At 45.5% G+C, this 26,820-nt stretch overlaps 2 protein-coding genes, 1 long non-coding RNA gene and 2 pseudogenes across 3 annotated transcripts; 2 read left to right on the top strand and 3 right to left on the bottom strand.

The window, feature by feature from the left end:
• Positions 1-2,257: 2,257 nt before the first annotated feature.
• On the bottom strand, positions 2,258-3,733 carry LOC147977422 (MEIOTIC F-BOX protein MOF-like). The gene is made up of 4 exons (XM_087521164.1): positions 2,933-3,733; positions 2,653-2,814; positions 2,318-2,559; positions 2,258-2,270 (listed from the first exon to the last, which is right to left on the bottom strand). The coding sequence occupies exons 1-4, from the start codon at positions 3,731-3,733 to the stop codon at positions 2,258-2,260; spliced, it is 1,218 nt and encodes a 405-aa protein (XP_087377290.1).
• A 3,146-nt stretch (positions 3,734-6,879) lies between these two features.
• LOC147977421 (uncharacterized) lies at positions 6,880-8,751 on the bottom strand. The gene is made up of 3 exons (XR_015602225.1): positions 7,745-8,751; positions 7,439-7,600; positions 6,880-7,348 (listed from the first exon to the last, which is right to left on the bottom strand). It is a non-coding gene; the product is annotated as an uncharacterized LOC147977421 (long non-coding RNA).
• Positions 8,752-20,339: 11,588 nt separating this feature from the next.
• On the top strand, positions 20,340-21,077 carry LOC147977420 (secreted RxLR effector protein 161 pseudogene; annotated as a pseudogene).
• A 456-nt stretch (positions 21,078-21,533) lies between these two features.
• Positions 21,534-23,626, top strand: LOC147977419 (ABC transporter G family member 3-like; annotated as a pseudogene).
• Positions 23,627-24,653: 1,027 nt separating this feature from the next.
• LOC147977418 (MEIOTIC F-BOX protein MOF-like) lies at positions 24,654-26,070 on the bottom strand. Its single transcript, XM_087519979.1, has 3 exons — positions 25,261-26,070; positions 24,987-25,151; positions 24,654-24,896 (listed from the first exon to the last, which is right to left on the bottom strand). The coding sequence occupies exons 1-3, from the start codon at positions 26,068-26,070 to the stop codon at positions 24,654-24,656; spliced, it is 1,218 nt and encodes a 405-aa protein (XP_087376105.1).
• Between the last annotated feature and the right edge of the window lie 750 nt (positions 26,071-26,820).

Raw genomic sequence — 26,820 nt, 5'->3', positions numbered from 1 at the left:
ATACTCAACATCCCGTTGTGTGTAGGAGGAGGGGAAGATTTCTTGGCTTGGGACCATGAGCGCTCCGGCGTTTATTCCGTCAAATCGGCGTACCGATCTCTAGTGACCAAGAAGAGCATGATGCTCTACGAGAAGGGACGGTAACAGGAACTTCGGCGAGTGACAGAGAAATGTGGACTAGGCTTTGAAAGCTCAATGTGATGCCGAAGGTGCGCATTTTTTGGTGGCGGGTAGTAAGGGGAATCCTCCCTGATTTGGCAACCTTGAAGCTCGTCACATTGCGGAAATAAGCAAGTGCAAGCTATGCCTTGCCGCGGATGAAGACCTCATGCATGCTCTGGTGCATCGTTCACATGCGCGCAGATTCTGGGATGAGGCTCAGATGTGGTTTGATTTTCGTCTTCCTCGGCTACACCCGGATACTTGGAGCAGGGATATTTTTATGTGATGACCGGTTCTCAGAGAGGGTGAAGATTATAACTGTCATGTGGTCGATGGCACTCGAGGAATAGGTGGACTCATGAGGAGGAAGCTATGAATCCGCGAGAAGCGCCATGCAAAGAATCAAAGAGGCGCTATCCTTGTTGGAAATCCCAAAGAAAGACGCCAAGGTTCTTCCAGGACACGGATGGCAACCCCCCGAAGTTGGACATATTACAATCACGTCCGATGGAGCGATAAACTCTGAGCTTGGTGTAGGGGGCGCTGGTGGTGTGGCGAGGTCGGCGTCCTTCTTTCTAGGAGCGTGGAGCAAGCCGTACCTCGACGTGTCGGATCCGCTGGTCATGGAGGTGCTAGCACTGCGAGGTGCTGTTAAACTTGCTAATATGTGTGGCTTCACGCAGATGATTATGGAGACTGACTGCCTTCAACTAGTCGAGCTATGGAATACCCGGTTGTCAGCGCGTTCTATGGTGGCACCGCTTTTAGATGAAATTAGAGAGCTCTCTCTTCAGTTTAATTCCTTTGTAATTCAACATATTGCCAATGTACCCGCACACTTGGTGCTAAGCTAGCATGCATGCTAAGTGTGTCCGAGAGTTGGATCGACAAAACTCAAAGCTTCCTGACCAGCACCCTTTTAGCGGACTGTAGCAGGAACGCTTTAGTTGAATAAAGCTCTCCAAGTTTCCCGCAAAAAAATTACGTGGCCTGCCAGGCGTGGGCGCGGGGGATGCGAGGCCGAGGCCGACACGTTCGCCTCTTCGGAGCCATTCGACGCACGGCAGGAGCTCCAACTCCTTGGGCGGCAGTTCCCCTGCGACCTACCCAGCGTGACCACAAGCTTGAGCGGTGGTTGCACCTAAGGAATCTCGTCGAGGGGTTGGGCGATGGTGCGGCTGCTACGGGGCGACGACGGCAACGTGTGCAATGGGGAGAGAGAAAATAAATAGATAAAAATGTGAATGAGTGAATGTCAGGTGGGCCAGACGGGGCATGCAGCGAACAAAGGCGGATGAAAAGGTCACAAAAAACATCCGTTTCGTGTCTGCCTCCAATCCAAATATGTCTCAAATATACGCTGGAAATGGGTCCGAGCAGACACAAATCGGAGTGAAAATAGGCATAGGTTGCTGCATTAGGCACTGATTTTTACCTGCGCGGACACATATGATTGATCGATCATTCCCATGCGCGTTGGCTGTACGTTCCTCCCTACCTCCTGAAATACACTAGGCCTCCTAACTCAGCAACTCCCCACCAAGACCTGCAGCATGCAGCATGTTATGCACTAGTACGCGGTTATAAGAGCAACTCCAACGCAGCGAACTCTCGCGTCCATATGGCAGCAAGCCAGCCAGCTTGCTTAAGTGCAGCTACAGCGAGGCAAGCGTCTGGGCCACATGCACACTCTTCGGCCAGCAGCACACGGAAGATTGCTCTTCGGCCAGGTCGTCTCGTCATCGGCCTAAATAAATCTGAAAAGAGCTCTCCGGCTTAAGGGACACCGGTGTCATATAATTGCAATTTACTACGAATTAGGTCATATATTAAGGGATTTTTTATAAATAGATTTTTTTTAAATCTGACCTAAAGAGGAGGAGAACACCAGCTGAAACTGCATATCCAAACTCCGTTGAAACCTGACAGGGGTTGCCTTCCCTTCTTCTGATCCTGCTTACTACTTATTGCCAAATGCATGGTAATTATGATAAATGGCAAACAACAAAGATGGCACAGCTCATAGTTGCCAAGGCCTAAATGACTTAGTAAACGAGTAATGTTGAATAAAGCTGACGGTACATATAGTATATGCTTAGACATGCAACCTGGGAAAAAATCATCAAACAATAAATATCACAATGTATTGACATACGGTTCTGCTAATAAATAAGTTAGATCCTGTGTGTTTTCCTGGAGGCGAGTGAGTTCGATCTTGTTGTTTGGCAGATTCCTCGACATGCCCACCAAAAACTTGACTAGTAGGTGCACATAATCATCATCATCTTGGTATATGATTTCACTGAGCCTAAGGTTGTTGCAACTGAAATGCACCAGATCCTTGGAATATGACTGGTGGCGTTCCATCACCTCCTTTGTAGGATGGAAATCGCAGACCTGTCGAACAGCACAAAGGATTCATTACTATTATACTACAGAATGTATTGAGCTATGATAATTAATAGTTGATGAAAGAAGTAGCAGTAGCACCTTGCAATGGTGCAAAGTGAGCTTCTGCAGGTTAGGCGAGTTGTGTAGGTATTGGCGCAGCCCGAGGAAGTCGTCGCTGATAAGACACTGGTCCAGGGACAAGCTTCTCATGTTCTCAAACTTGAATACGGGAAGATGCTCAAGACTCACAAAGAAGAGCAACTGAAAGAGAAAACCATACAGGCAGACAATCAATTTCTTATCTTTCAATTCAATGGCTCTAGATAGATATAGGACAAATAGAAGATTCGAAGTGAGGATATCAAGAAGAAGATATTACCGTGACATCAAAATCCAACAAGTGCAAGGTTGTCACATTAGACAGCGTGAGAAGAACATTCAGCTGTTCGATCCGGTCCATCCATGGCAGTAGGATCGAGGCATTGACAAGTGACGGCATGGTATGGGGTTCGGTCGTATCAACAAGGGGATCAGACGTGTCGTCGGCTAGGCGAAGAGAAACAAGAGCAGGGGCCTCTATAAACAACTTGAAAACTTCAAGTTCAGACACCGTGTGATCGCTATCAACAATGACCAATTTCTTGAGGGAGGAGGAGATTATCTTAGCAATGCCGGTGAGCAGGAAGGTACAGTTTTTGAGTTTCACCTCCTCCAGAGCAGGGCAGCGAGGGGAACTGATGTGGCTCGCAAGATCGTTCAGTTCCAACTCCAGGGTAGAAAGATGCAACTTTCTGAGCCGGCGGGGCCATGCATCTTGACCACAATGGCGGAGCCAGCGGTTCCCGACGGGAAGGGAGTTTCCGTGCAGCCGGAACTCTTCCAGGAGCGTAAACTCATGGCCGCGCAAGAGCTTGACCGGGAAGTCGTCATGAACACCGTCGCGTGTATACCTAAATCCACGGTCGATGTCGAGGCACGGCTCGGCGCGCCAGAGGTGCCTCCACCTCGTGGACAGCACGCACGTCTGCACCGTCTGCTGGGCCTTGAGGCGGGAGAGGATGGCGCGGAGGTGGTCGTCCGGCAGCGCGCTCAGCCGGTCATCGCCCGCATCACAGCCGCCGCCGTCGTCTGCATGGTGCGGACGCTTCGGCTCCGTGGAGGAGTCCGTGGAGCCAAGCATGTTCTGGATTGCTGGGCACAGTACGTAGGGAAGACGACTAATCTGCTGCGTGTGGCTGCGCCGCCGCAATGACCGGAGGAAGATTAGATCGGCCGATCGGGATTCGGGAGTGAGGAGAAAGACGGACCAGAGATACCCTAATCGGCTTTAGCTGAACAAAAATATATATAACTTGTCATGCTGTAAATTACTATAAAAATTGTCGTTCCATAGTGTAGTATGAAACTGGACAATTTTTTTTGAAAAAACTAACACCCACACGTGTGGCATCTTGCACATCACCCACACGCCTCCAATACCACTCATTTTGCCACATCAAAACAGATGACATCAGCAGAAATCTTTTTGGTTTTCGGCTTAAAAATATTTTATCTCCTAATTAAAAATCTAATTAAAAATCCGGTTTCACCATTAAATCCGTCTCGACGAGATCTTCAAAACTAGACCCCATGTTGATATGTTTTGATGAATTTTTTTTTGCCCGAAAGTTGCCATGATGTTTACACTGTAGTTGTCATAGTGGTTAAACTAAAGTTGCTATGTGGCAATTTTAGTTTGTAGAGCATGACAATTTTAGTATTTTGATGATGGCAATTCCAGTACTTTGCCTATGAAAATTATTTTTTGTATGAACCATGGCAATTTTAAGTGCATGTATCATGGCAATTTTAGTTTATGGTTCATGGCAAGTATAGTTTCTTAATTCCCCGTTTTATAATATGTCAAAATTTACTTTAAAATGTAGAAGAAAATAGCTGAAACATATCATGGCAACTTCAATGTAAACACCATGGCAATTCATGTGCAATAGACATGGTAAGTTTTAACCCAAAAAAATTCGTCAAAATATATTGATATGAGATCTAGTTTCGAAGATCTTGTCGCGAGAGATTTAATGGTGAAAACGGATCTTCAATCGGAATTTTCATTTAAGAGATAAAACATTTTAAAAACTGAAAATCCAAAAAGAATCCCATATACATGCATGGTGATGTGGCGCAATCCATGTGTTATAGGTGTGTGTGTGGGTTTCGCTCCCACCACACGTGTGGGTGTTAGCGTTGTCCAAAACTTATCAGTTGGCAAAACGTATAACAAGTGTTATGGACGAGATGATATATGCAACTGGTCAAAAAAATTGAATTTATAAACATGTCACATGGAATTTTAAACATTTTCAAAATATATCATGTTTTTAGATGGCAAATTTCTTGTTTTTATGTTTTTTTGGGAAACATTAATAGTCTAATGGCAAATTTTACACATTGTCTTTTTTTAAATACAAATTTTATCTTCTAAAGATGGCAAAATTTAGAATTTTCCTCCTGGTCACAATGCAAATTCATGGCGAAATATAGTTCTCCCTGTAGTACTCCCATGAACACAAATATGCTCATGAAAGCAAATAGGCTAATAAAAAAATTAAAATTCTTATGAAAACAATCCAAGGGATATTCAAAATCAATGTTTTCATGGTGCACAAGAAAAAAAATAGAATGGCATGTTTCAACAATTCTGCAATTTTCCAAGAAATAATTAACCATGGGGCAAAAAAATGAATTTTCTAGGTACCAATATATAAACTTGCCATGGACTAAATATATAATTTGCCATGGGTTGTTTAATAAATTTTTGTGGTGCAAATACAAAAATGATTTTGTAGGGTTCAAAAAATAAATTTGCAAGGTTACATAAGTGTAAATTTGCCATGTTGCAATTTTTCTTTAAAAAAATTACGCGGTCCGTAAAATAAAATTGCCACGGCCCGTAACACTAAATTTGCCAAAGTCACATGGCAACTGTAAGGTAGATTTGCCATCATCTGTAAATTAAATTTTCCATGGCCCTTAAAGTAAATTTGCAATGTTGAAAACAATTGTAAAATAATATGGTTGTCATTTTTCATGGTTTGGAATAAGAAGAAATGTTTTGAAATTGCCATGTGACCGTAAGAAAATAAATTCAAAGTTTCCATGTGCATCTGATGAAATTCGTAGATTGCCATGAGCATTAAAATATGTTCTAACAATTGCCATAGGGGCTCGTACAACATATGGTCGTCGAGAGCTGCCAAGTGGATGAACCTCCTTGTTTTGCTCCTGATGGCGATCACCTACCAGGTCGTTTTGTACGTTCTGCTTCCTCTAGACGTGAGGAGACATGTGTGGCTTGGCAGGCATTCTTGCTGGCCCAGCATCCACACTAGTGCAGCTCCAGAGTGAGTTGTCCCTGACCCATTGGAAGACGTTTTTTTTGGTGTATACATGTATGATTCCTTCATAGGTAGGCATCTCTGACGCATGGAAAGCAGAAGAGAATTGGAGAAACAGATGTGCAACATATATACTGTATGTATCATGGTTAATTTGGGAACTAGAGAAATAAATCAAGATTTGGTTATGTGCTTTCCCTGTCCATTTTTCGGCACAAATTATTGCTTCTTTCCCCTTGTTGTCTCTCACAAGTTTTCTCTTCCTGGTTGGGTCGGGCAACATTGACGGTCGAGTAGCAATCCCCTCTTAAAGGTGTTGCCTTCCGAGTGCTGTAGATGATGGGGCTCGGGTGCGTGTGGGGCTGTGCCAACATGCATTTTCCATGTCAGTAGGTCTGTGGAATTGTAGATGATGCTGAATGTAGTCATTCAGGCCAGAGATGGAGCTTGCCATTAAATCCATTCCCGGTTCTAATTTCTGAATATAGCTACAGACAGTGGATGTTTGAGTCAAGAAAGGTTCTAACCTTGTAACTGTATAGGTGGACAATAGTCTCATTGACAGAAAATCAGTGACATACACTACGAGGAAAAGATGAGAAAATGTTATCCCAAATGAAAAAAAATCGTATGGACGATGGTATACAAGACACTTCCACTTGAACCAAGTAACCAATCTACACTCTAGTATAGAAGAAACGAGTTGGTGAACTCCAAACGAGCCAACCATCCGATAAATCAAATCCAAGGATTCCTGAATTTATTTTTGATGTGTCAATCCTCACTTAACATATACTCCCTCCGTTCCTAAATATTTGTCTTTCTAGACATTTCAAATGACTACTACATATGGATGTATGTAGACATATTTTAGAGTGTAGATTCACTCGTTTTGCTCCGTATATAGTCACTTGTTAAAATGCCTAGAAAGACAAGTATTTAGGAACGGAGGGAGTAGTTAATTAATCCTCGATTCGACACAACTCAAAATAGATATTTATTCCAAAGTACATTGCTCGTGCGATATATATTTGCACATTCCGAGGTACTAATAAAAAGGTAAAGCGGACGGATGATACATACGCTTAGACATGCAACCTGGGCAGAAATCAGCGAATGACAGACAGCATAGTGTTTTGCCATACAGTTCTTCTAATCGACACTTCAGTGAGTTAGACCTTGCTTTTCTTTTTCCTTTTTTTGAGCGAAGTGAGTTCGATCTTGTTGTTTGGCAGATTCCTCGACATGCCCACCAAAAACTTGACCAATAGATGGACAGAAGCATCACTGTCTCGGTATATGATTTCACAAAGCCTAAGCTTCTTGCACTTGAAATGCTCCAGGTCCTTAGAATATGATTGGTGGCGTTCCATCACCTCCTTTGTAGGCTGGAAATCCAAGACCTGTTTTACAGCGCATAGGAGTGGAATTAATATCACACAATGTATTGAGTTATGGTAATATATAGTTCGTGAAATAAGTCATAGTCACACCCTGCAATGGCGCATGGTGAGCTTCTGCAGGTTAGGTCAGTTCCACAGGTATTGCTGTAGGCCGAGGAAGTCATCGCTGATACGGCACACATCCAGGAACAAGGTTCTCAGGTTCTTAAACTTGAACAGAGGAAGGTTCTCATGACTGTCATTGAACAACAACTGAAACCCAGATAGATAGATATAAGATAGATAGACAGTCATTTTGTTATCTTTGAATTCTCCCGGATAAATTAATTAAGGAGATGCAAACTGAGTAAATAAAAGTGGGTATATATATATCAAGATTCAAGAAGAAGATATTACCGTGACCGCAAAATTCGACCAGTGCAAGGTTGTGACATTAGACAGCGCGCCAAAAATGCCTAATTGGTGCTTCACGTCCTCCTGGATCCAGCGCAGATGAAACGATATGTGGTTCGGTTGGGTCAACAATGTGATGGAGCTCCTCACCGAGGCGGAGAGAAACAAGCGCAGGGGCGTCTATAACCAACTTGAAAGCTTCAAATTCATTCATAATGTACTCGCCATGGACGACCAATTTCTTGAGCGAGGAGGAGGCGATCCTGATATTGCTGGTGAGCAAGAACCAGCATTTTTCCAGTCGCACCTCCTCCAGAGCAGGGCAGCGGGAGCTGCTGATGTGGCTCGCGAGATCTGTCAGTTGCAATTCCACGCTTGAAAGACGCAACCTTCTGAGCCCGCGAGGCCATGTATCTCCTATGTCGCGGCGGAGCCAATGATTCCCGATGGTGACGGTGGACCCGTGCAGCCGAAAGTCCTCCAAGAGCGTGAACTCATGGCCGCGCAGAAAGTTGGTCGTGAAGTACTCAGGATTGTAGCGGGTATAAAACTCCCGCTCGTCGATGTCGAGGCACGGCACGGCGCGCCAGAGGTGCCGCCACCGCGCGGCGAGCGCGCACGTCTGCACCGCCTGTTAGTAGTAATCTTGATTATACTAGTGGTTAGCGGCATGCATGAGTTAGTTGCTCGCCAGCCTGGTGGATATGCCTTGCATGTGTGCGTGTGCATGGGCTAGCCAGTTCGTTTGGCACGTCCGTGCGGTGCGGATCGTGGCCGCCGAGTCGTGGCCTGCATGTGCGGGAGAAGCTGGTCGAGTGGAGCGGCCGTAGCTGAGTCGTGTGTGTGTGCGCCTGTGTGAGCCAGCGGGTATAAAGACCCTCCTCATGTACTGATCAAAGTGCGCCGGTATGAGCCGAGCCTAGGACCAGAGATGAGGTAGTCTCTACCGGGACCGTGGTGTGCGCCCGGTCGGCTGTGAGAAAGAGCTCCTCTGGATAGGCTGCGGTGTGTTGCCACGCTCGGGTATGTGCCCAGTAAAGTGAGGTCGTTCGTGCGGCCGAGGCGCCGTTCGTGCGGCGGAGGCGTTTGTGCGCCGGAAAAATTGTATGCTCCATCTTCCACCTTCTTTTGTGTGAGTGAGAGAAAAAGAGCTATCTGGGTTTGTCCCAACACCGCCTGCCGGGCCTTGGGGCGCGAGAGGATGGCGCGGAGGAGATCATCCGGCAGCGCGCTCAGCGGCTCAGGCGGTCATCGCCTGCATCACCGCCGCCGCCGTCGTCTGCGTGGCATGGACGCTTCTGCTCGGTGGCGACAAGCATTTCTGTTGTTCTAGATTGGCGCGCGCAGTACGCAGCAGACAACTAATCTGCTGCTGGGTGTAGCTGCGCCGCCGCCGCCATGGCTTCAGAGAAAGATGGGATCGGGGGGATTCGGAAGTGAGGAGAAAGACCGGGAGAAAGCCCTTGGACTGTACTCTATATATGCATAGAACGGGCCCTTTCTATCTTGTTTTTCTTTCTTTATTACTACTATCTTTTCCCTCAAATGGTTTTCCTCCTTTTTCTCTATTTATTAGTTTTTTATTTATTTTTATTTTCTTTCCCACCTCTTCTTTTCTTTTGTTTCCTTCTTAGTTCATGTCCACGGTAAATGTCTTTTGTAGTTTTATGTAGGCTTCACTAATTCATAACCCATTTGTGTTATTTTCTAAAATGTTCTAGTAATATATGGCAACGGTTTTATCACTAACTTTGATACCAAAACATTTGTACCATTTTCACGAGTCGTATAAACAGTTTAGTTGGAAAGAATGAACATAGTTTAGTTGGAAAGAATGAACATTTTGTTTGATGTATTCAAAGACTAGCTAAAAAATGCGGACCACCATTATTTTTTAACACAATTTCAGATTACCTATGTGATGTTTTCTATTAAATTTTGTGTACTAGTAGTTTTTTCTTTTGTACTAGTAGTTACTTTCTGCATGGAGCAACTCCGACCGTATTTTCCCCATATCAAGTTGTGGGTGTTGTGTGAGGGGGTAGTTTCTTATTTTCCCCATCAACAAAAAAACTCAAGGGGCCACAGATGGTGATAGATGGTCAAAAGCGTATGGTCGACCGTGGCGGGGAGTATCACTGGGGTTTGGGTAGGGATGGGGAGCCCCTATTCCCCCCCCCCCCCCCTGCATACGCGGATCACAGAAAAGTGGGGTCGCATAGAGGTCCGTTGAACAGGGAGGTGGGCTAGGTGAGTATTGGAGTGTGTTTTACGCGCAAAACTCACAAAAGGATGTAACGAGGACGGGGACCTGTGTTGGGTTGCTCTTAAAGGATAGATTAATGACAAAATTTCTAGAAACCAACCACCGCAGTCATGTCCCATGTTTATAATCCAAAAACCATAATTCTATGGATGATCGTACAAAATCCCACACATCAATCCGGAAAAATAAGGTCATGGAGAAGTAAATGTGCTAAAAAAAAAGAATGTATAACAAAACATATAAATGAAACCCTACAAAGAAATGCCATGCGAGATGAAGCTTTGTCCAGATTGACCCCCCAAACATCAAGAAAATAGATACAAGCACATAGAAACAATTGCAATGCATCGGAGTTCAGCAAATGAATCTTTGCATGCTTGCAATTTTGTTCCTTTTATTTTCCCTCATGTAGAAGAATACATTTAATTTAAACATAACACATTGAGAGTTCATGTCTCAAAATAATACTACGAATGTAACTTTTATTGAATATATGTTCTAAATTTAGTGCAAGTGTGTCATCCAAATTGACATTGAATTACATATTAAACCTTAATATTTAGATGCATTCTTATGCTCTTAAACTTGGTATATAAAATTGTACTCCCTCTGCCCCAGAAGTGTCAAAAAAACGTCTTACATTATGGGAAAGTGGGAGTACTATTTGAGATAGATGTCGAGAGCGAGTTATAGAAAATATAGAAGTTTAGTACCATGGTACTCCTTGACCGGGAGTAATGCTACATCGACGGGATATTACGGGGGGAGGGATGTTACGGAGTGCTTGTGACTTGGCATGCTGTGACTGATATAAGGGGGAGGGACGGGCCCCACCCACCTGAAATTCAGAGTAGGGGATAGTTCGTAATGAGCCCGTTAGTTTAGCATTTTAACCTTGATCGGTGTCGGAGAACCACTCCAATCCGACCGTTTATTCAAAGAGTAGTTCTAGGTTTTCAGTAGTCTATGTTGCATCTATTTTTCATATCTACATTCCATGAAAAGCCGAAATTAATAAAAATAAGGTTAGATCATCCTATCCAAACCAGAGCCATCACAACTCTCTTTTCAGTGCATTTCAACTTTGAGTTTACTTCTACATCACCATGTCAAGTTTCTAGTCATAGGGCTTAGTCCTTTAGAGTTTCGAGTTATATTCACTTTAGTCATGTCGCCGCCGCATCATTATCCCATCCATTGCCGACCACCACCATCTATCGTATTCCAGAACGTCTCAGCACTGCATCTACCATAATCATACTTGAGGTTGCTTGCATCTTTGCTTGGTCCAATTGGATCCTCTGGCTTTGATTCAAAATAAAGGCATAAAAAATCGGATCCCACCAGATTAGAATTAGTCTCACCATTCGGACCAGAATCGGCTTTGGGCAGTGTTCACCAAAATAGGCACAACTTTGTCACATGGACTACTTTCCGGCTCCACGAATACTCAAAATGATCGCAATGATCGTGCACATCCAAAAAGTTCTCCCTGTGTATGCCAAGAGCCCTGGAAGGCCTTCATAGCATTGTCTTGTAACTTAGAAATTTTGCCCTAATTTCAGAACACGATTCATTGCAATTTTTCATATGATAGTAGAAATTATTTGACCATTCATATGAACTCCCATTTGAGTTATTCTTCATGCGTTGTAAAGCTTATGTCAATACACAGCTTGAGAAAAAATATAAATAAATGTATTTTTAAGTGAAGTTGCATAGAGAAACTTTAGTGTATTTCACTTTGTGATCTTCATTTATATCTTGTTGTTCAAGGCATTGTCCTTAATTTTTTCACAACTTTTTACATTATATTTGGAGTTTATTCCTAGGCACTGTCTTAACTGACTTTGCAATCTTGGTTTATATCTTCTTGTTCAAGGCTACTGCATATAATCTGTTGATGCTAGGTGCGTAGTGCCGTGGCCCCATGAGTGTTCTAGGATAGGATCACGTCTCTAGTCCATTCTAGTCCAGGACCAGCACATTACCGTTATTGTGCATTTGTGCAACTTGCATATCTGAATTGATTATGACTAACATGTTGGAAATATGCCCTAGAGGCAATAATAAAAGTATTATTATTATATTTCTTTGTTCATGATAATTGTCTTTATTCATGCTATAACTGTATTATCCGGAAATCGTAATACACGTGTGAATACATAGACCATAATAAGTCCCTAGTAAGCCTCTAGTTGACTAGCTCGTTGATCAACAGATAGTCATGGTTTCCTGGCTATGGACATTGGATGTCATTGATAACGGGATCACATCATTAGGAGAATGATGTGATGGACAAGACCTAATCCTAAGCATAGCACAAGATCGTGTAGTTCGTTTGCTAGAGCTTTTCCAATGTCAAGTATCTTTTCCTTTGACCATGAGATCGTGTAACTCCCGGATACCGTAAGAGTACTTTGGGTGTATCAAACGTCACAACGTAACTGGGTGACTATAAAGGTGCACTACAGGTATTTCCGAAAGTGTCTATTGGGTTGACACGGATCGAGACTGGGATTTGTCACTCCATATAACGGAGAGGTATCACTGGGCCCACTCGGTAATGCATCATCATTATGAGCTCAAGGTGACCAAATGGTTGATCACGGGATCATGCATTACGGTACGAGTAAAGTGACTTGCCGGTAACGAGACTGAACAAGGTATTGGGATACCGACGATCGAGTCTCGGGCAAGTAACATACCGATTGACAAAGGGAATTGTATACGGGGTTGTTTAATCCTCGACATCGTGGTTCATCCGATGAGATCATCGTGGAGCATGTGGGAGCCAACATGGGTATCCAGATCCCGCTGTTAGTTATTGACCGGAGAGTCATCCCGGTCATGTCTGCATGTCTCCCGAACCCGTAGGGTCTACACACTTAAGGTTCGGTGACGCTAGGGTTGTGAAGATATGTATATGCAGTAACCCGAATGTTGTTCGGAGTCCCGGATGAGATCCCGGACGTCACGAGGAGTTCCGGAATGGTCCGGAGGTAAAGAATTATATATAGGAAGTGCTGTTTCGGCCATCGGGACAAGTTTCGGGGTTATCGGTATTGTACCGGGACCACCGGAGGGGTCCCGGGGGCCCACCGGGTGGGGCCACCTGTCCCGGGGGGCCACATGGGCTGTATGGGGTGCGCCTTGGCCTAGATGGGCCAAGGGCACCAGCCCCAAAAGCCCATGCGCCTAGGGTTCCACTTAAGGGAAGAGTCCCAATGGTGGAAGGCACCTCTAGGTGCCTTGGGGGGGAGGGAAACCTCCCCTTGGCTGCCGCACCTAGGAGATTGGATCTCCTAGGCTGGCACATCCCCCCCCCCTTGGCCCTCCTATATATAGTTGAGGAGAGGGAGGACTTCATACCTCAGCCTTTGGTGCTTCCCTCTCCCCTGTTACATCTCTCCCTCGTAGTACACGGCGAAGCCCTGCTACTGTGACGCCCTGCATCCACCAACACGCCGTCGTGCTGCTGGATCTTCATCAACCTCTCCTCCCCCCTTGCTGGATCAAGAAAGGAGGAGACGTCATCCGTTCCGTACGTGTGTTGAACGCGGAGGTACCGTCCGTTCGGTGCGAGGATCTCCGGTGATTTGAATCATGTCGTGTTCGACTACATGAACCCCGTTCTTCGAACGCTTCCGCTCGCGATCTACAAAGGTATGTAGATGCATCTAATCACTCGTTGCTAGATGAACTCCTAGATGGATCTTGGTGAAACGAGTAGGAAAATTTTTGTTTTCTGCTACGTTCCCCAAAAGTGGCATCATGAGCTAGGTCTATGCGTAGTTCTCTTGCGCGAGTAGAACACAATTTGTTGTGGGCGTAGATGTTGTCAATTTTCTTGCCGCTACTAGTCTTATCTTGCTTCAACGGTATTGTGGGATGAAGCGGCCCGGACCAACCTTACACGTATGCATACGTGAGACCGGTTCCACCGACTAACATGCACAAGTTGCATAAGGTGGCTGGCGGGTGTCTGTCTCTCCTACTTTAGTTGGAGCAGATTCGATGAACAGGGTCCTTATGAAGGGTAAATAGAAGTTGACAAATCACGTTGTGGCTTTCACGTAGGTAAGAAAACGTTCTTGTTAGAACCCTACTTCAGCCACGTAAAACTTGCAACAACAATTAGAGGACGTCTAACTTGTTTTTGCATCAAGTGCTTTGTGATATGATATGGCCAAAGTTGTGATGAATGATGAATGATCTATATGTGATGTATGAGATGTTCATGCTATTGTACAAGGAATCACAACTTACATGTCGATGAGTATGACGGTGACAGGATGATCATGGAGCCCCAAGATGGAGATCAAAGAAGCTATGTGATATTGGCCATATCATGTCACTATTATTATTTGATTGCATGTGATGTTTATCATGTTTTGCATCTTGTTTACTTAGAACGACGGTAGTAAATAAGATGATCCCTTACAACAATTTCAAGAAGTGTTCTCCCCTAACTGTGCACCGTTGCTACAGTTCGTCGTTTCGAAGCACGCCGTGATGATCGGGTGTGATAGATCCTTACGTTCACATACAACGGGTGTAAGACAGTTTTACACATGCAAAACACTTAGGGTTAACTTGATGAGCCTAGCATGTACAGACATGGCCTCGGAACACAGAAGACCGAAAGGTCGAGCATGAGTCGTATAGAAGATACGATCAACATGAAGATGTTCACCGACGTTGACTAGTCCGTCTCACGTGATGATCGGACACGGTCTAGTTAACTCGGATCATGTAATACTCAGATGACTAGAGGGATGTCTAATCTGAGTGGGAGTTCATTAATAATTTGATTAGATGAACTTAATTATCATGAACTTAGTCTAAAATCTTTACAATATGTCTTGTAGATCAAATGGCCAACGTTGTATTCAATTTCAACGCGTTCCTAGAGAAAACCAAGCTGAAAGACGATGGCAGCAACTATACGGACTGGGTCCGGAACCTGAGGATCATCCTCATAGCTGCCAAGAAAGATTATGTCCTACAAGCACCGCTAGGTGATCCACCCGTCCCACAGAACCAAGACGCTGTGAACGCTTGGCAGACACGTACTGATGACTACTCCCTCGTTCAGTGCGGCATGCTTTACAGCTTAGAGCCGGGGCTCCAAAAGCGTTTTGAGAGACATGGAGCATATGAGATGTTCGAAGAGCTGAAAATGGTTTTTCAAGCTCATGCCCGGATCGAGAGATATGAAGTCTCCGATAAGTTCTTCAGCTGTAAGATGGAGGAAAATAGTTCTGCCAGTGAGCACATACTCACTATGTCTGGGTTACATAACCGCTTGACTCAGCTGGGAGTTAATCTCCCGGATGACGCGGTCATTGACAGAATCCTCCAGTCGCTTCCACCAAGCTACAAGAGCTTTGTGATGAACTTCAATATGCAGGGGATGGTAAAGACCATTCCTGAAGTATTTGCTATGCTGAAATCAGCAGAGGTAGAAGTCAAGAAGGAACATCAAGTGTTGATGATGAATAAAACCACTAAGTTCAAGAAGGGCAAGGGTAAAAAGAACTTCAAGAAGGACGGCAAGGAAGTTGCTGCGCCCGGCAAGCAAGCTGTCGGGAAGAAGTCAAAGAATGGACCCAAGCCTGAGACAGAGTGCTTTTATTGCAAAGGGAAGGGTCACTGGAAGCGGAACTGCCCCAAATACTTAGCGGACAAGAAGGCCGGCAACACCAAAGGTATATTTGATATACATGTAATTGATGTGTACCTTACCAGTGCTCGTAGTAACTCCTGGGTATTTGATACCGGTGCCATTGCTCATATTTGTAACTCACAGCAGGAGCTGCGGAATAAACGGAAACTGGCAAAGGACGAGGTGACGATGCGCGTCAAGAATGGTTCCAAGGTCGATGTGATCGCCGTCGGCACGCTACCTCTACATTTACCTACGGGATTAGTTATAAACCTCAATAATTGTTATTTAGTGCCATGTTTGAGCATGAACATTGTATCAGGATCTCGTTTAATACGAGATGGCTACTCATTTAAATCCGAGAATAATGGTTGTTCTATTTATATGAGAGATATGTTTTATGGTCATGCTCCGATAGTCAATGGTTTATTCTTAATGAATCTCGAACGTAATACTACACATGTTCATAATGTGAGTACCAAAAGATGTAAGGTTGATAATGATAGTCCCACATACTTGTGGCACTGCCGCCTTGGTCACATAGGTGTCAAACGCATGAAGAAGCTCCATGCAGATGGACTTTTAGAGTCTCTTGATTATGAATCATTTGACACGTGCGAACCATGCCTCATGGGTAAGATGACCAAGACTCCGTTCTCAGGAACAATGGAGCGAGCAACCAACTTATTGGAAATCATACATACTGATGTGTGCGGTCCAATGAGTGTTGAGGCTCGCGGTGGCTATCGTTATGTTCTCACCCTCACTGATGACTTGAGTAGATATGGGTATGTCTACTTAATGAAACACAAGTCTGAAACCTTTGAAAAGTTCAAGGAATTTCAGAGTGAGGTTGAGAATCAACGTGACGGGAAAATCAAATTTCTACGATCAGATCGTGGAGGAGAATACTTGAGTCATGAATTTGGCACACACTTAAGAAAATGTGGAATAGTTTCACAACTCACGCCGCCTGGAACACCTCAGCGTAACGGTGTGTCCGAACGTCGTAATCGCACTCTATTGGATATGGTGCGGTCTATGATGTCTCTTACTGATTTACCGCTATCTTTTTGGGGCTATGCTTTAGAGACTGCCGCATTCACTTTAAATAGGGCTCCGTCGAAATCCGTTGAGACGACACCGTATGAATTATGGTTTGGGAAGAAACCTAAGCTGTCGTTTTTAAAAGTTTGGGGATGCGATGCTTATGTCAAGAAACTTCAACCTGAGAAGCTCGAACCCAAGTCGGAAAAATGCGTCTTCATAGGATACCCTAAAGAAACTATTGGGTATACCTTTTACCTAAGATCCGAAGGCAAGATCTTTGTTGCCAAGAACGGAATCTTTCTGGAGAAAGAGTTTCTCTCGAAAGAAGTAAGTGGGAGGAAAGTAGAACTTGATGAGGTATTACCTCTTGAAGCAGCAAATGGCGCAACTCAAGAAAATGTTCCTGAGGTGCCTGCACCGACTAGAGAGGAAGTTATTGATGATGATCAAGATACTTCAGATCAAGCTCCTACTGAGATTCGAAGGTCCACAAGGACACGTTCCGCACCAGAGTGGTACGGCAACCCTGTCTTGGAAATCATGTTGTTAGACAACGGTGAACCTTCGAACTATGAAGAAGCGATGGCGGGCCCGGATTCCGACAAATGGCTAGAAGCCATGAAATCCGAGATAGGATCCATGTATGAAAACGAAGTATGGACTTTGACTGACTTGCCCGTTGAACGGCGAGCCATAGAAAATAAATGGATCTTTAAGAAGAAGACAGACGCGGATGGTAATGTGACCATCTATAAAGCTCGGCTTGTCGCTAAGGGTTATCAACAAGTTCAAGGGGTTGACTACGATGAGACTTTCTCACCGGTAGCGAAGCTAAAGTCCGTCCGAATCATGTTAGCAATTGCCGCATTCTATGATTATGAAATATGGCAAATGGACGTCAAAACGGCATTCCTTAATGGTTTCCTTAAGGAAGAAATGTATATGATGCAGCCGGAAGGTTTTGTCGATCCTAAGAATGCTGACAAGGTGTGCAAGCTCCAACGCTCGATTTATGGGCTGGTGCAAGCATCTCGGAGTTGGAACATTCGCTTTGATGAGATGATCAAAGCGTTTGGGTTTACGCAGACTTATGGAGAAGCCTGCGTTTACAAGAAAGTGAGTGGGAGCTCTGTAGCATTCCTCATACTATATGTAGATGACATACTTTTGATGGGAAATGATATAGAACTCTTGGACAGCATCAAGGCCTACTTGAATAAGAGTTTTTCAATGAAGGACCTTGGAGAAGCTGCTTATATATTAGGCATCAAGATCTATAGGGATAGATCGAGACGCCTCATAGGTCTTTCACAAAGCACGTACCTTGATAAAATTTTGAAGAAGTTCAAAATGGATCAGTCCAAGAAAGGGTTCTTGCCTGTTTTGCAAGGTATGAAATTGAGCTCGGCTCAATGCCCGACCACGGCAGAAGATATAGAAGAGATGAGTGTCATCCCCTATGCCTCAGGCGGTCAGGCGGTCCGGCAGCCGACTCTACACAGGGCGTCTCATCATCGACGCTCCCGCCTGTCTGATGGCCCAAGGAGATGATGCAACCTGGAGGTGGCACGCACGCATGGGACACCTGCACTTTCGTGCACTCCGCACCATGTCAACGAAGCAGATGGCGCGTGGCATGCCCGTCATCAATCGTGTGGAGGAATAGTGTGATGGATGTGCACTTGGGAAGCAGCACCGAGCCTCATTTCCCCAGGCAACTGCATACCGCGCAGAGCGCGCGCTAGAGCTTGTGCACACGGACCTTTGCGGGTAGTTGATGATTTCAGTCGCTACATGTGGGTAGAGCTCCTGAAGACCAAGGACAAGGCATTTCAATGCTTCAAAAGGGTCAAGGCTTTGGCAGAAGCAGACGGCCGATGCAAGTTACGCGCCTTCCGCTCGGATCGCGGGGGGAGTTCAACTCCGGTGAATTCAAGGCGTACTGCGAAGAGGTCGGAGTCAAGCACTACACCACGGCCCCCTACTCACCTCAGCAAAATGGGGTAGTGGAACGGCGAAATCAAACCGTGGTGGAGATGGCTAGGTGCATGTTGAAGAGCATGAGCATGCCGTCGTTCTTCTGGGCAGAAGCAGTCAAGACAGCCGTCTACATTCTGAACCGCGCCCTCACATGCAGCCTGGATGGTGTCACCCCATACGAGGCGTGGCACGGCCGTAAACCCAGCGTGCATCATTTGCGTACGTTTGGGTGCACGGTTCATGTCAAGAGAGTCGGGCCTGGCATCAACAAGTTGAGCGATCGTTCGACGCCGATGGTCTTTGTTGCATACGAGGAGGGGTCCAAGGCCTACAGAGTGTACAATCCTGCGACGAAGAAGGTGCAGATCACGCGAGACGTGGTCTTTGAGGAAAACAGGCCGTGGACGTGGAGCGTCCAGAGCACGGGCGCGGACATGGCTGCACCGGCAACCTTCAGTGTGGTTTACACCACGGCACATGGTGTGCATGAGCTGGACAGCGGCATGGCAACACCGATGCACTCGCCGCATGCCAGCCCCAAGACCCCGGCACCTGCATCGTCATCGGCATCCCCCACACAGCCCGCATCAAAGGCGAGCGTGAGCGGCTCCTCACCCGAGTCGAGCGTGCTCAGCTCACCTCAAAGCGAGACGGAGACGCCATTTGCAGGATGGGAGATTCACTGGGCCACGCCACCAAGTCATGACGAGAACCTCCGTGATGTAGACACCGGAAATATTCGGTACCGGCGCATCTCCTGTGTCCTTGACGAGACAGAGGGCGAGGCAGTGCGTGAGGCGATGCTGCTCTGTCTGCTCAGCGCTGAGGAGCCGGCGAACGTCAACGAAGCACTGTCTGATGCTGTCTGGAAGGGTGCCATGGATGCTGAAATGGATTCCATTACCGAGAGCTGCACTTGGGAGCTCACCACTCTTCCTCGTGGGCGCAAGGCGATTGGGCTCAAGTGGGTCTATAAAGTGAAGCGTGATCCTGACGGCAATGTGATCAAGCACAAGGCACGTTTAGTGGCAAAGGGCTACGCGCAGAGAGAAGGCATTGACTTCGAGGAGGTATTCGCTCCTGTTGCAAGAATGGAGACCGTACGCATCTTCCTTGCTCTCGCTGCGCACTCAGGCTGGGAGGTGCACCATATGGATGTGAAATCAGCCTTTCTGAATGGTGAACTCTCTGAGGAAGTGTATGTGGGACAGCCACCAGGCTATGTCATTGCTGGAAGGGAAAGTCAAGTGTTGAAGCTGAATAAAGCACTATATGGTCTGCGTCAAGCTCCGAGGGCATGGTATGCAAAGCTCGACGAGACACTGAATACACTTGGGTTCACTAGAGGCCCTCTAGAGCATGCTGTTTATAGGAGAGGGGATGCACACTCATACCTACTTGTGGGAGTGTATGTCGATGATCTGATAATCACTGGCACCAGCAGAGATGACATTATTCAGTTCAAGAATCAAATGCAGCAGCTCTTTAAGATGAGTGATCTTGGTCTCCTTAGTTACTACCTGGGGATAGAAGTAGCTCAAACAGAAGGCTCAATTACATTGAGCCAGCGTAGCTATGCAGAGAAGATCCTTGAACTAGCTGGGATAGCAGAGTGCAACACTTGTCACACACCAATGGAATGCAGACTCAAGCTGAAAAAAGAAGATGAAGCCAAGCCGTTTGATCCCTCTCTCTACCGCAGTGTCATTGGAAGCTTGAGGTACTTGACTCACACGAGACCTGACATCACTTATTCAGTGGGCTTGGTGAGCAGATTCATGGAGAAACCGACGATGACTCACTGGACGGCAGTGAAACAGATCCTACAGTACGTGCAAGGTACACTCAGCTACGGGTGCTGCTATACACGAGGAGGAACTGATGGGCTGGTCGGATACAGTGATAGCGACCACGCCGGTGATGTTGGCGACAGGAAAAGCACTTCTGGTCAGGTGTTCTTCTTCGGTGGGAACCCTGTTTCATGGACCTCGCAGAAACAGAAGGTGGTAGCAATGAGCTCGTGTGAGGCGGAATATGTGGCAGCTGGAGCCACAACTTGTCAAGGCCTCTGGTTGAGCAGATTGCTTACTGAAATGAAGCGTGAGGTACCAATGAAGTTCAAACTTCTGGTTGATAATAGGTCAGCAATTGCTTTGGCAAAGAATCCTACTCACCATGACAGGAGCAAGCACATAGATGTGAAGTATCACTTCATACGGGAGTGTGTGGAAGAGAAACAGTTGGAGCTTGATCATGTTGGTACTAATGATCAACTTGCTGACATACTGACAAAAGCTTTGGGTCATGTGAGACATGTTGAAATGCGGCAGAGGCTGGGCATCAGGGAGATCAGCAAGGCGAATGGAGATTAAGGGGGAGAAATGTTGACCTAAGCTCCATCACACGTGAGAGTGCGTGTGTCTTCTAGTTTGCTTTGATTAGAATAAGCAATGCATAGCTGTTGATGTGATGTCCACATGCAGCATGCACGTAGGAGTAGGGAGAGCGGGCCGAGTCTTGCACGATCGCCCCGTTTCATTTTCTGTTCTGGTTTTCCCGGTCAGCGTGGCACGCTAGCGTTGTGGAGGTCGTGGGATGGCGCGACAACTCCGGATCGCAGCGGGCTGGCCGGGTTAGTTAGATAGGTTGCTTGTAAACACAATAATCAGATCAATAGAACTACGGAAAAGCTGGGGAGTCCGCCCGGCGCAAAAACACACTATCTTCTTCCTCTCATTCATCTCTCTCGCCCTACTCGATCACCTCAACAACGACAAGAGGTAAATTTTAGAGATGTAATTGGGGATTGATATAAGAGATGCAGGCTCATGGCCGAGGTCATTAACGCCATCGAAGGGAAGGTGCTCCTGGATGGCACAGTGCGCCCGCTGGATGGTGACGCACATGCCCTACTCCAAGAGGCGGGTGGAGTACAGCCGGGGCACCAGTGCCATTACCTTCTGGAGTTTTCTTACTTGGTCTTGTTCTGTTACAGCACTTCTCAAATGCTGAGTTTCCATGTTCAATCATGCAAAGTCCATCTGACCACTTCCTGAGAGCAATCAATACAGACTTCGACAGAATCATAGCCATGTGCAAAAATCTGCAGGTATCTTTTGATTTTTACTCTGACATAATTTCTGATATTATCTTTAGTCATTTTACTCAATTTGATGGCAAAATGTTCCTTTGTTGTGAGAGATAAAAAGCTTTGTAGTTATTAACAGGATGATCAAGGGGATTTCTCATGAGTGAGCATGGACACTGCTGTGGCAATCCGGACACTAGAAGCAACATACAAATCATCGGCTGAAGCTGCCTCTGTTGAATTGATGATTGCAAATTGATTGAGAAGGTACTAATGCTCCACACCCTAGAATAATGAAAATGCCATCTATGTCACCCCTTCCACAAACACATAATTGATACTTATATTCCTGAGTAGGAATTCTACAATCAACCATGTTAGATTGAGAAATAGGACACTGCAATATCCATGAACCATGATAGTGAATAAACTATTGTCTACATGGTGTGATGCAGGAAGGTCCTTACTTGAAAAGCAAAGGCAAAGCCAGTGATGCAGCGAGAATTGGGATTCTCACTTGGAGATCATTGCTAATTATGTCAAGAGACTGGAAGTACTTCTGGAGCAGGCTTGTCTTGTATATGCTGCTTGCCCTCTCAATTGGCACCATATTTATCGACATTGGTCATTCATTGTCATCTGTAGTGGTTAGTGTCACTGCAGCATTATGTTCCGATTTACTGGATATTTTTATTTCTTGATTAAATTTACTGTTTTTGTGATTTGAGGCTCAATGTTCACTTTGTTTTGACAGGTTAGGATTTCTGCGATATTTGTGTTTGTTTCATTTCTCGTCCTTTTGAGTGTTTGTGGAGTACCTGCTCATATTGATGAGATCAAAGTCAGTTTGTTTTTAATCTTCCAAGCAGAATCGCAACATTATGGCCACATCCTTCCTAATAAATTTTATTTCTAAAATTGTGATTTATTGCTGAATGATGTCTTCTTATTCACCGTAGACTTTGTAAAATCATAGCAATATTAGGTACTAACATTTAATTCCGTCTATGCAGATATATTCCCATGAGGATTCAAATCGGCAATCTGGGACATTGGTTTTCCTGCTGGGCCACTTCCTATCCAGCATCCCCTTCCTATTTCTGGTGTCCATTTCGTCGTCGTTGGTTTTCTACTTCCTGATAGGCCTCAGGAATGAGTTCAGCTTCCTTATGTACTTTATAATCACCATCTTTACGTGCCTGTTGGCTAACGAGGCACTTATGATGATTGTTGCCTACATCTGGCTTGAAACTTACAAGTGCACCTTAACCCTGATTTGCTTATATGTGAGTTTCCATCTTGGTCTTCTTTCAAGTGGGCACAAATATCGAATGTACAACCATTAAATAACCATGGCTACTTCAGGTTGTCATGATGCTGGTGGCTGGGTATTTTCGGATCCGAGACGCAATACCAGTGGCCGTGTGGAACTATCCGCTGTCCTACATTTCATTCCATACATACGCCGTCCAGGTAAGTTATATATGGCCATCGTATGTAACCTACATAAACTCTATGCCCATCTTGCTTCAACTGGGTCAGGCGTGCTCACGAGCAATGCTGCTGCAGGGCTTGGTCGAGAACGAGTATGTCGATACATCATTTGCAGTTGGGGCTACAATGACGATACCCGGTGTGCAGGCTGTCCGAGGCTCGTATGGCATATCATCATCGACAGGTGCAAAGTGGATGAATCTCCTTGTTTTGTTCCTGATGGCGATCGGCTACCGGGTCGTCTTGTACGTTTTACTTCGTCTAGATGTGAGGAGACATGTGAGGCTTGGCAAGTGCTCCTGCTGGCCCAGCATCCACACTAGTGCAGCTCCAAAGTGAGTTAGCCCTGAGCGGCCGAGTGTGCTGATGCTGTAAGAAGACTCTTTTTGTGTTTGGGTGTGACTGTTCATATGCATGTATACATGTGTGATTGCTTCCTAGGTAGGCATATCTGACGCATCCAAAGTAGAAGAGAAACATGAAGAGAATTGGGGTAACATATATACTGTATGTATCATGGTTAATTTGAGAACTGAAGAAATGAATCATGATTTGGTCATTTACTCTCTTGTCCATTCCTTTTTGGCACTGAGTATTGCTTCCTTTGTGGCCTTGTTGTCTCTCACAAGTTTGATCTTCCTGGTTGGATCTGATGACATTGACGATTGAGTAATGATCCCCTCTTGAAGGTGTTTTCTTTGAGTGTTGTAGACGATGGGGCTCGGCACGTCTGGGGCTGTGCCAACAGGCATTTCCATGTCAGTAGGTTTGTGGCATTGTAGATGATGTTGAATGTGCCTGAGATGAAGCTTGGCATTGTAGTCATTGAGCAATAACAGATTGTCTCTTGTTAAATCCATTGGTGCTTATGAATATACTCCCTCCGTTCCGAATTACTTGTCTTGGATTTGTCTAGATACGGATGTATCTAGACTCATTTTAGTGCTAGATACCTCCGTATCTAGACAAATCTAAGACAAGTAATTCGGAACGGAGGGAGTAGTTGGAGACAAGTGGATAATTGAGTCAAGATATGAAAGGTTCTAACTGTGTACATGGAGAACAATCTCACCGGGGGATAATCTCAGAGGTATCGGTGACATACACGATCAGCAAAAGATGAGAAAATGTCATCCCAAATGAAAAAGAAATCCATATATATAGACGAGGGGATCATGACACTTCCACTACCCTAGTACAAAAGGTACTAGTTGCTGAAATCCAAACGATCTCAACCATCTGACATAATCAAGCCCAGGGACTCATGATGAATTTATTGAAAAGGTAAAAATGATGACACATGTGCAACCTGGTTTACTGAAATCAGCAAATGATAGACATCATAGTGTATTGCCATGCGGTTCTTCTAATCGGCCATAGTGAGTCTGGTTATGTTTTTCTTCCTCTTGAGCGAAATGAGTTTGATCTTGTTGTTTGGCCGATTCCTTCGCATGCCCCTGAAAAACTTGACCAACGGATCGACAGAAGCATCACCATCTCGGTGTATGATTTCAGTAAGCCTGAGGTTGTTGCACTTGAAATGCGCCAGGTCCTTAGAATATGATTGACGGCGTTTCACCACCTCCTTTGTAGATTGGAAATCCGAGACCTGTTGAGCAGCGCAGAGGAATGGAATACCAATATATTACGGAAAGTTTCGGGTTATGGTAATTAGTTGTTGATGAAAGAAGTAGCGGACCTTGCAATGGTGCAGAGTGAGCTTCTGCAGGTTAGGCGAGTTGTGCAGGTATTGGCGCAGCCCAAGGAAGTCGCCGTTGATATGGCACCCGTCTAGAGAAAAGCTTGTGATCAGGTTCTCAAACTTGAATACAGGAAGATCCTCATGACTCCCAAAGAACAGCAACTGAGAACAAAATCAACCATACAGGCATTCATTTTAATGGCTCTTGAGATATAGAAAAATGCAAACTGAATAATAAATAGAAGTGGTATCAATCAAGAAGAAGATATACCGTGACCGGAAAATGCGCCAAGCGCAAGGTTGTCACATTAGACACCGTGAGAAGAATGTTGAGTTGTTCTTCGGCGCTCTGGTAAATCCAGGGCACATGAATGGACGCATCGAGAAGAGACGGCATGGTATGTGGCTGAGTGGTGTCAAGAATGTGCTCAAACTGCTCGCCGGTCAGGCGAAGAGAAACAAGAGCAGGGGCCTCTATAATCAACTTGAAAACCTCGAGATCTTCCACGGTGTGCTCGCCATCGACGATGGTCAATTTCTTGAGGGAGGAGGAGATGATCTTAGCATTGCTGGTGAGCGAGTGGCAGCACATGTTGAGTTTCAGGTCCTCGAGAGCAGGGCAGCCGGAGCTGATATGGCTGGCAAGGTCGTTCAGTTCCAACTGCAGGCGGGAAAGATGCAACTTTCTGAGCCGGCGGGGCCATGCATCTTGACCTATGTCGCGGCGGAGCCAACGGTCGCCGACGACAACGGTGGCCCCGTGCAGCCGGAGCTCTTCCAGGATCGTGAAGTTATGGCCGCGCAGGAGGTTGGCTGTGAAGTCGTCAAAACCGCGGCGGGTATATCTACGGTCGATGTCGAGGCAAGGCACGGCGCGCCAGAGGTCCCTCCACCGCGTGGACAACACGCACGTCCGCCCCGTCTGCTGGGCCTTGAGGCGCGACAGGATGGCGCGGAGGAGGTCGTCCGGCAGCGCGCTCAGCCGGTCATCGCCCGCGCCAGCGCCACCGTCCCCGCCGTCTTCTGCATCGCGTGGACGCTTCAACTCCGCGGAGGCGTCCGTGGAGCCAAGCATTTCCATTGTTCTGGATTGCTGCGCCAAGTAGTTAAGGGAGACGACTAATCTGCTGGGTGTGGCTGCGCCGCCGCCGCCATGACCGTGGTCCGTGGAGAAAGATGGGGATCGGGGGATGAGAGACAGGTTAATGGGCGTTGGGTTTGGGGCCCTTTCTGGTGGGCTACTGTATAGAACGGGCCCATTCTATCCTCTTTTTTCTTTCTTTATCTTGTTTCAAAGTTTTTTTTCTACTTCCCCTTTTTCTCTATTTCCTTTTTATATTTTCCTAATTTTTTATGTTATTATGTTTCCCTATTATTAATATAATACAGCCCTCTCCACTTGTCAATCTTAAATGTCTTTTATGGTTTTCTAGAACTTTCCTATAGTATTTGTAAACAATATTATTATTTTATGTGATAGCAAAAACAAATTTATCTTCCAATAGTTTTCAGGAGCCGTGAGAACGTTTTATTTGAAAAGCATGAACCTTTTTATTTTACGTACATAAATGGTGGAACATATATCTAAGAAAAATGTGGACCATCATTCTTTTTCAAGACTATCTCTGAATCTCGTTAGTGTTTTTCATTCACCTTTGCGTGCTAGTACTTAGTTTCCACACCGAGCAACTCCAACCATGAAGAAAAGCTCAAGGCCACAGAAGGTGATAAGCTACCAAAATCATATGGTCAACGGCGACGGGGAGTGATCAACAGGGTATATGGAGAGGGATGGGGATCCCCTATTTGCCTCTGTATTTGGAATCAAAGC

Source organism: Triticum urartu, chromosome 4A (genome assembly GCF_056163025.1).
Source record: "Triticum urartu cultivar PI428250 chromosome 4A, HENAU_Tu73, whole genome shotgun sequence".
Classification (NCBI taxonomy): Eukaryota; Viridiplantae; Streptophyta; class Magnoliopsida; order Poales; family Poaceae; genus Triticum; species Triticum urartu.
This window is presented reverse-complemented; position numbering and strand designations above follow the sequence as displayed.

Coding starts and splice junctions, on each gene's coding strand:
- LOC147977422 (XM_087521164.1), bottom strand. CDS start 3,733: ATGCTTGGCTCCACGGACTCCTCCACGGAGCCGAAGCGTCCGCACCAT. Junction 2,815..2,932: donor TGTTGGATTTTGATGTCACG/GTAATATCTTCT, acceptor TTTCTCTTTCAG/TTGCTCTTCTTTGTGAGTCT. Junction 2,560..2,652: donor TCACTTTGCACCATTGCAAG/GTGCTACTGCTA, acceptor GCTGTTCGACAG/GTCTGCGATTTCCATCCTAC.
- LOC147977418 (XM_087519979.1), bottom strand. CDS start 26,070: ATGGAAATGCTTGGCTCCACGGACGCCTCCGCGGAGTTGAAGCGTCCA. Junction 25,152..25,260: donor TGGCGCATTTTCCGGTCACG/GTATATCTTCTT, acceptor TTTTGTTCTCAG/TTGCTGTTCTTTGGGAGTCA. Junction 24,897..24,986: donor TCACTCTGCACCATTGCAAG/GTCCGCTACTTC, acceptor GCTGCTCAACAG/GTCTCGGATTTCCAATCTAC.